The sequence below is a fragment of the Pollicipes pollicipes genome, unplaced genomic scaffold, assembly GCF_011947565.3.
Source record: "Pollicipes pollicipes isolate AB1234 unplaced genomic scaffold, Ppol_2.1 Scaffold_4740;HRSCAF=5597_pilon_pilon_pilon, whole genome shotgun sequence".
NCBI lineage: Eukaryota > Metazoa > Arthropoda > Thecostraca > Pollicipedomorpha > Pollicipedidae > Pollicipes > Pollicipes pollicipes.
The window spans coordinates 10437744-10448600 of NW_023596545.1; the positions used below are offsets into that span (position 1 = coordinate 10437744).

Below are 10857 nucleotides of genomic sequence, written 5' to 3' on the forward strand. Positions count from 1 at the left end.
TGTCACGCCCTGTGTCCACGGGGGAGGGGGGGGGGGGGGAGAGCTCTTCGAGCGGCGTCTGATCGGGTCGTGCCGTACCTCTGTGTCGCCAGGCGGGGTTCAGAGCGGCGTTCATCGAGTCGTGCGTATCTCTGTGTCGCCAGGCGGGGTCATTGAGCGGCGTCTGGGTCGTACCGTACTCTGTGTCGCCAGGCGGGGTTCCTTGAGCGGCGTCTGATCGAGTCGTACTCGCCGGCCGAAATAGGCCGCACGCTGCGTCAGCTGGCCGAGCTGCAGCCGGGCCGCGCCCTCTGGCGCTGTGTAAACCCGCTGGGAGCTGCCCATCCCTGTGCAGAGTGTGATCATGTCGCTGCCGGCCGGCTTCGGACGCGACTACTTCTACATCATCATGGCCAAGGCCAGGGAGCTGCTGCAGCTGAAGGTGAGGCGACTCCGTGCCGCTGCCGGCTGGTACTGGGGCTGGGTGCTGGTCGTGCTGGGCTAACCAGCTGTCCAGCCGGCTGGATGAAGGGTTGAGCCGACTGAGGCGTTGCTGAGGGCGTCCTCGCCAGGTTGGGTCGAGGGGAGGGTCGTTAAGACAGGAAGGGAATTCGTCCCAGTACCTTCCCCTAGCTTGATCGTAAAAGACCAGAGGGGATGTGTGGCACAGTGGGAAAAGAAGGGTATCAAATAGTGTAATGATGCAGTGGGAGCGTGATATGTGCAGCATTAAGGACGTGGTGCTCCACAAGCATACTGATTCGAATGGTACCGAAGTTTGCAGCATTCCACGGCCCTGGCCGAATGTCGCGTTCCAATGTGAGATAGTTTATCGACTCGCTGGACGGCTGGACGGGACCCGATTACAAGTGCCAGGCGAGGCCAGACGCAGTCAGCTGATTCTCATGTCATGCCCGTCGTCATGTGAATGTGTCTGCGTATGCTCATCATCAGAAGACCTCTGCTCTCTAAGCTCATTACAGGATTGTTCGGTCCATCAAATGCGACGAAGTCGATCGTTCTTTATGCTTTGGTATTATGTGCATGGCGATGACAGTAACGTCTGTGAGTGCATCGCTCGTGCCACGCCGCAAGAGGTGACTGTGTGGTTATAACCCATAGAAAACATACTAAACACGACCACCAACTCGGCTTGACATGTGGTACAAGAACTGAAGAATTACCACCAGTGTTTCTGTAAAAAAGCTGCACTAACTTCTTTACTGACTTCATGTTGGCGCCTGCGACAGTCGTTTTGCTTCCTCAATCTTTGCTGTCACAACCAATTTTTACCAAAGCGATGTTTGGATGTGATCACCACGAAATGGTGGGATGTTTCCAAATTGAATGGATCTCAACACAGCAAGGACGATTACACTACGTTGCTAGGTGTTGCGTTCGTGCTTTATTTTTTTTCAAGAAGTGCCGGAAACACGGCCGTTCGCGCGTAGACAGTTCAGCCCCAGTGCATCAAGCTGGCGCCTCGCGCCACCTCCGGTCGTTAGCTAGCGGCCACCCATAAGGGCTGATCGGTGGCAGTTGCCGTCTGCGTTCTTGACCGCGTCTCGCAGTAAATAGTTCTCAAAGTAAGTGCCGTGGCTAGGTGGTATGTAAGTTCAGGAACTATGACGGTTTCGGCCGTAATTAGGGTCTGGTGTGAAAATCCTGTTCAGATCACAATCTATCTCTAGCAAACGAAAGCATGAAAAAACACCCGTAACGCCACACATGATTCAGTAAATGAACAACATGCATGTCACAAACTAGTCGTTATCTTACGCTCCAGCGGATGGGAACAAGGGCTTTTGAAATCAGTGAAAATGCACCTGTTGTAGGACGCTGAACTTGAGTTAGCAATTGTCTTTCACACGTGACGCAGTTTCTTGGTTTAATCAGTTTCGCGTTATTTGGAATATAAGTAGGTGGGCGTTTTGCGAAGAAGAAAGAAACGAAGGAGCCTTATCGTGAACTAACCCTACATTCCGTGGCTTCAGCGGTCCCATCCGGCCAGTCACGTCTTTGACGGGCTTGCTTCTTTGCACCCGCTGACCGCATTTGTGACACCAAGTAGCACAATTACTTACAAGTTAAGACTGTTCAAGAGCTTCATGCACGTTGCGTTTTATCAGGTGCTTGGTTTACTCGAACGGCAGTGTGGTGGTTTACTTCACAGGTGAGGGAACCTAGTGAAAAGTACAGCTTAGAGATGCCATTTAACTCCTTCCATTGCAAACGGCCTTCGGGGCTTTGACGTGGACAACGTAATGGGGCGGCACGTGGTGTTGACGCAGCGAGGCAGGTGGTGGTCAGTTGTCAAATACTATTTTTCGACGCGGTGGAAATTTAAACAAATGTCGTTTGCGTACTGAAGATCTGTAATGGCTCATGCAGGTGATGGTTGTATGCCGATATTACGTTTTGATCTACGGCCACGGCGGGTGGGGGGCGTGTAGTAGTTAACGTGCCTGCGTCAACCATCGCGCGTCTGGAAAACTAGAGGTGCGGGTTTAGATTCACCGGGCGGGCACCGTGCTCTACCCGCGGTGCCCGCCCTTCCTGCCAGGGACGAGAAGCAGGCGACGCCATAAAGCCTCAGCACCTGAGTGCGTCGAAAAAACCCAGTGATACTGATCGACGGTCGGGATATTACGCATTCTTTGAACAATGAGCGTCGGGTGTCGGTCCTTGACTCCCGCATTTGTTATTTGCACTGGAACTGGGCACTGAGTTGTAAAATATTGTTCTCGGAATGTAAGTTTGGAGCCAATGTAAGTCCCACCGTTCGCCTGTGAGATCGATGGTGCTGTTGAAACACCTTAACAACTGGTGCAAAATGGCAACATTTTGAGAGAATTCTTCAGTTCGGCGATGCTGCAGTGCTGACGGGCCGCCGCTGCGCGGCATGCCGGGCTTGCTGAGTCGGCGGCCGCAGCGGCGGGACCGGTGGGGCGGCGGACTGACGGCGCTGACCCTCTGTGCCCGGCAGCGGTTCGACGGCTCGCGGAACCTGCTGCAGGCCATCCTGGAGGAAGCGCAGTCGGGCGCCGGTCCGCAGGGCCAGACGGCCGCCAAGCTGGCCCGCCTGATCGGCTGGGAGCAGCTGCTGGCCGACCTGCTTCAGCTCCTTCACAACTGGCCCAAGCTGGGAGGTGCGTCCGACAGCTGCTGCACGCGCTGGCAGACCGTCAAAGAACACTTTTAGACGGCAAGGAGGAAATGACATTCGGTGCACAAACTAAATGGCGCAAGCCTTGTTTCTATCAGTTCTCGCGTCTGTACCGTCACGCACGATGTCTGGCGATTGGCCGACCGTGTTCAGCGACGCTGCTGCTCTGTCGCCTGTGCCGTCTTTTTTTTTGCACGTCGCGTCTTAACAAGGCTCGACGGTCATTCACTGCCGCCACCGCACCGAGATGAGCGGCGCGTCGCGTGCTCGCCCACGTGACGCATCACCAACGGCACGTGTGGACGGCCGCCCTGCCCGGCAGACTACCGGGAGCTGACGTCACGCGCCAAGGCGTGCCTGTCGGCCCTGCAGACGGGCAGCGACGTCATCCCGCGCTCCGAGCTCATGGAGCACTGCACGCTCTACCCTGCTGAACGTCTGCGAGTGGGACCACCTGAGCGAGCTGGAGCGCCGCTGGTCGCAGGTGGACCTGGCCGCGCTGCTCGCCACCGTCTGCCGCGAGCTCGTCAACAAGGGCAACAACCGCAAGATGTCGCGCGACCTCTGGAACGCAGGCGAGTCGCTGCGGTGGAGCGGGCCCCGCCACGCGGCTGGGGAGCAGGGTGGCGGAGAACGTCGGTGGCTGGCTTGCCGCAGTAGCGCAAGCATCGTGTCCGCTATGCACCGGGCCACCGTTACGGTTTCGCCCAGTTATGTTCGTGTTTATCTGTGTTGAAGCTTTTTGGTCTGCTTAATGGCCCCGTGTCCTCATGTTCCGTATGGCTGCTGTGCGGCGGCTCCGTGTCCACGCCGGTATTGCCAGTTCTGCAGTCGTTTGGCGGCTGACTGGCTGACCGCGATCGGCCCCCCGGCAGTGATCCCGATGTTCCTGCTGACCGGTCAGCAGAAGCGCTCGGCAGTGGGCGGCAGCTCAGCCGTGCAGCGCGACTCGCCGCACGGCATCATGTCGCGCACGCAGCTCACCCAGTTCATACAGAAGGTGGGCAGACGGACTCAGCCCGGCGCGCTGCGGTCCCGCCGCCGCGGCCGGGCGGCACGCTCCTGCCGCTGCGGTCGGACCTGTGCTGCTGTACGCAGAGCCAGATCAGACAACGGGAAGACGACAGCCGCGATACGGCGGCGGCCGGCGCAGTGTACTTCTGCGCCGTTCGCCTGTGTGATGTTGGGTAGTCGTCAGCAAGGGCACGCGTTTGCATCGTTCCCAAGGTTTGTGAGCAAAGCCAGTCTGCTGTTGACACGGGCGGGAGGGTGTACCACGAGCGGCGCTGCCGGCAGGTGCACGAGCACACGAGCCTGAGTGTGCTGACGTCACTGCTGACGCGCCTGCACAACATCCTGCTGGACGACTCAACGCGCGAGATGAGTCTGGAGCACGCCGTGCTGTGGCCCACCGTCGTCAATGAGTGAGTGTAGCCACCAGTGCCATATGCCTCTGATGAACCGGCTCTGTGCTGTAGGCCACAATCTGTGGTGCTCAGCTACTGATAGCAGTACTCACTGAAGGCTAGGCACGTTACAATGTAGACTGTTTCATCACCATGGCAACCAGGGCATGCCTTTCTGTATATCTTGTGACTGTTTGCATCAACATAGTCACCCATATCCAGGCTGCAGCAACTCAGTTCAGTTCCTGCTATGTGTGAATGTGAAGAGTGGTGGCAGGGAGCCCCTGGTGGCCTAGTACCATCACATGTTGTACTATGTGGCAACATTCTCATGGAGGGCAATCTGTAACAAGCATTGGTTACACTGGGAGGATCATTGCCTTTTCAGTGATAGATCTTACCAAGCTATCCATTAAAACAAAACCATTTGGGGCATTTTAAGAACTCCACCTTGAACACGCAATCACTTGTTAATTTGTCAGTGTGACCTTGATGCAATAGTACTGCACCATCATTGTGACAGAATGATGTTTGATGTCTGCTGTTATCTTAATTATATATATATAATATATATATATATATATATATATATATATGTATATATATTTGAAGGCAATGCAATAAGATGTTGCTGGAATATTTCTGCTCATGATTATTTATGTCTGATGTCTTAAAAACATCAGTTAATGGACAAGATGACATTGCACCATCAGGTACCCATGTAATCCATGACCTAGACATTGCCTGTTGAAGCATGCTTTTACAGTGGGGTGGGGGTGGATATTGTAATTTGTATTACTTTCCCCAAGTATGTTTTGTGCTTGGGGGCATGAAAGATGGGTGCACTGACAATATTTATCATATGTTTGATATAATGTGACCACCACCCTATATTCACTGTGCAGTTATAGTGTTTTTAACATAAAAAACTACTGTTGGCTAAGATTGCCATTTTTTCTTATATGACCAATGATCATGCCATATTCAAACCAATCCAAGACATTGGGCATCCAAATGTATTCCCCCCATTTGCAGACACTCAAAATAAGGACATTGTCACATTGAAACTTGCTGCTGACCTACCCAGCTGGGTGAAAAATTACCATTTCACTTTCCATCCTTGCCTTCATTCATTGCAGCTTCAAGCAGGGCTGATTTGATGCCAACCTTCTTCAACTCATCAATGAGTTCTCCACTTTGGTGCATTTGGAGTAGAATGTCACAGCCACCAACAAACTCTCCATTTAAGTAAATCTGAGGAATAGTTGGCCAATCACTGTACTCTTTAATGCCCTGCCTGAGGGACTCATCTTCCAAGACATTGTGTGCATCATATTTCACATCATGCATCCGCATGATCTGGACAACAGCATTGCTAAAACCACACCTTGGCTGCTCAGGCACACCCTTCATGAAAACCACTACTTTATTGCCCTTGACTAACGCATCAATGTGTTCCTTGATGTCTGGGCCTGCCGTGCTTAAGCAGCATCTGTAAATCACTCCCACTTGTCTTCCAAGCAAAATCTTGGGTAAACGCAGCGCCACATTCATCTTTCTAGATCCTCAGTGTTCTGACCTCGAATTTCTGTGCTCGTTACAAGCAAAACAATTTATGAGAGGAAAACTTCAATTCCCAACAGCTTCTGGTCACGTTCCTGGGCTTGATTTCAGTATATGTTACCAATCGTTCCCACCACACATCGGCACGCCTGGCTGCTCAGTACGCAACAAAACTACCATCGGACGGTTTTGCGTCGTGAAAATTAGCTGGGACTGTCGTCGCTGCGCAGCAAAAGAATCCATGGCTGCTAATCTGGCAGCGCAAGTTTTAGCAACATTTTCGGGCATTCCTTTGTGTTGTAAAGGTCAGAATAGACGCGCGGACGTCCGAACAAACGTTGCATGGAAAAGCAGAATGGAGAAAGTCGAACGAAAAAATCAGAGGAGAAAAAGCAGACTGTCGTGAAATTGGAAAGGCGGAGAAGTCTAATCGGGCAAGAAATAGAAGGACTTAAAGCCAAGAGGGATCGAAGTCGAAACGGGAAAGTTAAAAAAAGATAATAGTCGAATCGGGAAGAAGTCAAAGGACGAAGCCAACCGGGATAAGTCAGATCACATCAAAGTGCGAAAGGGATTCAATTCGACGGGGATGAAGGTTGGAAAACGCTCTACCAGTGTAAACCAAAGCACCAATTAGAAACAAGAACCAGGGTTTGGTGTCTGTGGAAAAAACGGGTGGGATCCAATCTGTTCTTTGTGGATAGTCAGTGGGAAACAGGAATTAGCTGCTGGTGTTTGTAGAATAACCAGGAAGCTAAATTTGTATTGTATTTGCGAAAGAACCAGTGAGGACCAGGAATCACCGCACCGTGGTCGCAAATCAACCCAATGGGCCAATAAACCAAGGGATGGGGCTCATAAAATAATGATCCGGAACCCGGGATCCAAGATCTCGTCTTCAGAAGGAAGAAGTGGGAACCTCTTTGGAACCAGGCGCGTGTCAGGCCAGCACCAGATTTAACAAAACAAAAAACAAAAAACAAAAAAAACGGGATTCGCGGTGGTCGCCACCGCCGTGCGCTGCCTTCTTCCGTGGGCGCCTGTGTTGATTGCGGCCGTCCCACAAAATGGCTGAGAGGGGATTTTCACAGGCATATTGAGAGTTGCTTGCAAGGTTCCCGTAACAGACCGACCATGTGATAACCCTAAGGTGGGTTGCACTGGTCGGTGTGAAGGCTGGAAGGCTGGCTTCCTGCCAAGGGCGTTTGCTGGACGAGCACAGCCGGGCCCAAATTAGAGGACCCAGGGATACGAGGCGGCGAGACCCACTCAGTACATGGACCCTTCAGAGTGCAATTGGCGCCATCCCCCTCATGCCACGAGCCAAATCGGTACCATCCCCCTCATGCCACGAGTCAAATCGGTACCATCCCCCTCATGCCACGAGCCAAATCATTCGGATTCGTCAGTCTGAAATCCTCTCGCCTTCCTGATTATTTATTTTTACCCAAATATACGCTTATTGTGCGTTTGTTTGTTATCGACTTTTATCCATGTCGCATTTTATACCTAGTGTCGTTTTACAATTCAGATTTATTCCTGGCGACTTGTATCCCTCTTGACTTTTTATGCCTCGACATTGTTTGGACTGGACTTAAAGCCCTGTCGGCCTGTATCCCTATGGATCTTTCGACCATTTTTTTCCACTTTTTTTCGTTCGGCATTTTTTTGTTGGTTTTCTGGGCATCCATTTTTTCCCGGCATTTTTTGTCCGGGAACCTGGTCCCCGTGTATTATTGTGTCTTACATTATTGTGGCTGTAATAACCTACCCATTGAAATTGTAACAGTCGAGCTATAGAAATAAACACGAAGCGAAAAGTAACGTGGAACTTTGGAAGCCCAGCATCGACCGAGGGTTCAACGGGGTTAAATTGAGGTATGGATGGAAGGAATACGCCTGGGCAGAACTGCACCCCTCACCTGTCAGGGGAGACTCGGTTACCAAACACCTCCAGGTGGGAGTCGGTGCGGGCCACCTCCGTGCAGCGCGCCAATGCTGGCAGTACCGGAATGTGGTGTACGCCGATACAACGTCACGCCCCGATACGTGACTGACGCGCGCCTGATGTTTCTCCAGCCCGAACCTGTTCTCCATCAAGAATGTGTCCGAGTGTCTGCAGACGCTGCTGACCCAGGGGATCAGGCTCTACCCCTGCCATATACCCTGGCTGCAGGCCATGGCCGACCTCCGATACGGTGAGCGCACACGCATGCATGTACGCATGCACACACGCGCGCACGCATGCACATGCACACACGCACGCACACAAGGGCGCCGTGTCGAGGCCGATGTTTTTCGAAGGGTAAAAGCGTGGCTCAAAAGATCCAGATGCTCCACGGCTTTGCCGCCCAGCGTTATGTTCACGTCATGATCACGCAGCTCGACCGTAGCACGTTAGGAGCATCTGATTTTTGGGTGTCCAATTTGTCATAGGTTGCAACCTAGTTTGACGGCGTTTTGAAAGCACGTGTTTGATTATGTACAATTGTCTTGTGGTGTGCACGTTTGGCGGGGGCAAATATTTTACACCGAGTGTGCTTTTAAAGATTCTGACTAATCAAAACGCCATGTTTTACCAACATCTGTATGAATGGATGCATTATTGACGATACCAAAACCTCACCCAAAGACACATCGTTGGCGGTGACACGATGGCGCCTTTGAATGACCCGTGGAACCGGATCCTGTCGGCAGCGGGTAACGAGCCCACCTCATCGCTGCGGTATTACCTGGAGGCGTGCCTGGTGAGCTCCGAGTATTTCACGCGGCCCGTGCCCCGCACCGTGCTGAGTGAGGCCGTGCTGCGGCGCATGATCAAGTGCTGCTCCACGCTGCACTGCTACAGCGCAGGTGAGACCTCGCGGGTCGTGGCTTTGCGCATGATCAAGTTGCTAGCTCCACGCTGCACTGCTACCGCAGGTGAGACTCGCGGGTCGTGCTGCGGCGCATGATCAAGTGCTGCTCCACGCTGCACTGCTACACGCAGGTGAGACTCGCGGGTCGTGCTGCGGCGCATGATCAAGTGCTGCTCCACGCTGCACTGCTATACGCAGGTGAGACTCGCGGGTCGTGCTGCGGCGCATGATCAAGTGCTGCTCCACGCTGCACTGCTACACGCAGGTGAGACTCGCGGGTCGTGCTGCGGCGCATGATCAAGTGCTGCTCCACGCTGCACTGCTACACGCAGGTGAGACTCACGGGTCGTGCTGCGGCGCATGATCAAGTGCTGCTCCACGCTGCACTGCTACACGCAGGTGAGACTGGCAGGCCGTGCTGCGGTGCATGATCAAGTGCTGCTCCACGCTGCACTGCTACACGCAGGTGAGACTCGCAGTGCACGCTGCAGCTTCCACACACAGGCGAGACTCGAGCTGTTCGCTCCAGACGACTCCGCTACAGCGCGGCTGGGATCAAGAGCTGGTCCTCGTGTTGCACACAGGGAGAAGCTCGCAGGGTTTCTGTGCTCGGCGCTGTTGCAAGTGGGCAGAGATTGGGTGCCGCTGCACGTTACACTGGCACACACTGATTGTGGTGAGACTCACCTCCTAAACCCTCCTTCACTAGGTGGCAGCTTCAAAACAATGCCAGCTTCGCGGTTTAGTTTATCATTGTCTGTGCATCACGCGCGCGCACCCGCTTCTCCGAATGGCTGCCGCCATTCTGAGATATCCACTGGACGACAGTCCTGTGCTTCGCTCGGAATCGTGCGCCGCCTCCCAGTCCGCTGTGCCGGGCGGGCAGCAGTGCTGTCCCAGTGTTTTCAGCCCTCCCGGCACCCTGATCCTGTGTGAGCGTCTTCAGCAACTGCTAGAGACAGTGGCGCTCGTGCAGCTTTCTAATGGTGACGACGATGGCATGGCCGTGACCTCCGCGCCTGCCGCGCAGGCGGCCGTGTTGTGCCAGTTCCTGGACGAGGTGGACTACGCCAGCGCGTTCCAGTACGTGGCGGAACGGAACTGCGCCGACGCCATGGACGCATACTACGACTGCATCTGGGACATGACGCTGCTCGAGTACCTCACGCACCTGCACCACAAGCGCTCAGAACGCGACAAGCGGCAGCAGGTGAGCTCAGCGCATTAGCAGCGTGAGACTGATATGACGCCTAACCGCGGGCGCTCGTGTTTAGTGCCGATAATTTGCAGTTGTAGTAGTAAAGTAGTAAAACACGACCCACGACGGTCTGCGCATCATCAGCAATACTGCGGCCTTTTTGTCACTAAAGACGTAACATGTTCCGTGTGTAGGCGCTAGTTTTACGATAACCACGTTGTATCGCTTTGGATGATCGTAACTGCACCGCCGTCAGCACTATCCTCCTGTGAGAGATGAACGTCACCGAGAAGGGTGTCTCAACGCACCTTCTCGGCGACGTTCATTACATATCAGCTTCTCGGTGCCCGTCGATCGCGCATCAGTGTTTTCCACACCTGCATACCGTCTGATCGACCGCTCCAGGTGATCCGGCTGATCGGACAGCTGGAGCTCAACTCCAACAACAACGAAGAGATCCAGCGCGAGGCGGCCGGCGTGCGCAAGGCCCGCTTCCTGCGCGCCATGGTCAAACAGTACGCGGCCTGAGGTGCGCCGCCGCACGCCGCCCGAGCGCCACGCCAAGCCTCCTCCCCACGTCCGAGGGGGCGCTCCTGCCCGCGGCACGCCGCCGCTCAGCGTGTGACGAGGCGGCGCCCGTCCGCTGGGACGGCTCAGCGGTCGCCAGCAGGCTCTCCTGACGGGCAG

The 10857-nt window shown here is 54.1% G+C and overlaps 2 protein-coding genes across 3 annotated transcripts in view; both read left to right on the forward strand.

Moving 5' to 3' along the window:
- The window catches only part of LOC119099031 (integrator complex subunit 8-like), a 13633-nt gene extending 4565 nt beyond the window's left edge, over positions 1-9068 (forward strand). The window contains exons 2-10 of the mRNA XM_037222078.1: positions 193-300; positions 335-421; positions 2966-3128; positions 3526-3720; positions 4021-4145; positions 4442-4569; positions 8194-8312; positions 8812-8967; positions 9037-9068. Coding sequence (XP_037077973.1) covers positions 193-300; positions 335-421; positions 2966-3128; positions 3526-3720; positions 4021-4145; positions 4442-4569; positions 8194-8312; positions 8812-8967; positions 9037-9068 — 1113 coding nt within the window. The remainder of the gene's footprint in view (positions 1-192; positions 301-334; positions 422-2965; positions 3129-3525; positions 3721-4020; positions 4146-4441; positions 4570-8193; positions 8313-8811; positions 8968-9036) is intronic.
- A 258-nt stretch (positions 9069-9326) lies between these two features.
- Positions 9327-10724, forward strand: LOC119098435 (integrator complex subunit 8-like). 2 transcript variants are annotated; one of them, XM_037221351.1, is made up of 3 exons: positions 9327-9371; positions 10003-10182; positions 10576-10724. In XM_037221351.1, exons 1-3 carry the CDS (start codon positions 9333-9335, stop codon positions 10696-10698), a joined length of 342 nt encoding a protein of 113 aa, XP_037077246.1. In that variant the 5' UTR covers positions 9327-9332; the 3' UTR covers positions 10699-10724. The 2 variants fall into 2 exon arrangements, with proteins under 2 accessions (XP_037077246.1, XP_037077244.1); XM_037221349.1 differs by lacking the exon at positions 9327-9371 and adding an exon at positions 9389-9438.
- Positions 10725-10857: the final 133 nt, after the last annotated feature.

What these genes read in the sequence shown, in the direction of transcription:
- LOC119098435 (XM_037221351.1), top strand. Translation starts at nt 9,333, where the DNA reads ATGATCAAGTGCTGCTCCACGCTGCACTGCTACACGCAG. An exon ending in CGCTGCACTGCTACACGCAG is followed by an intron (nt 9,372 to 10,002) that starts GTGAGACTGGCA and finishes CCTGCCGCGCAG; the next exon opens with GCGGCCGTGTTGTGCCAGTT. An exon ending in AACGCGACAAGCGGCAGCAG is followed by an intron (nt 10,183 to 10,575) that starts GTGAGCTCAGCG and finishes CGACCGCTCCAG; the next exon opens with GTGATCCGGCTGATCGGACA.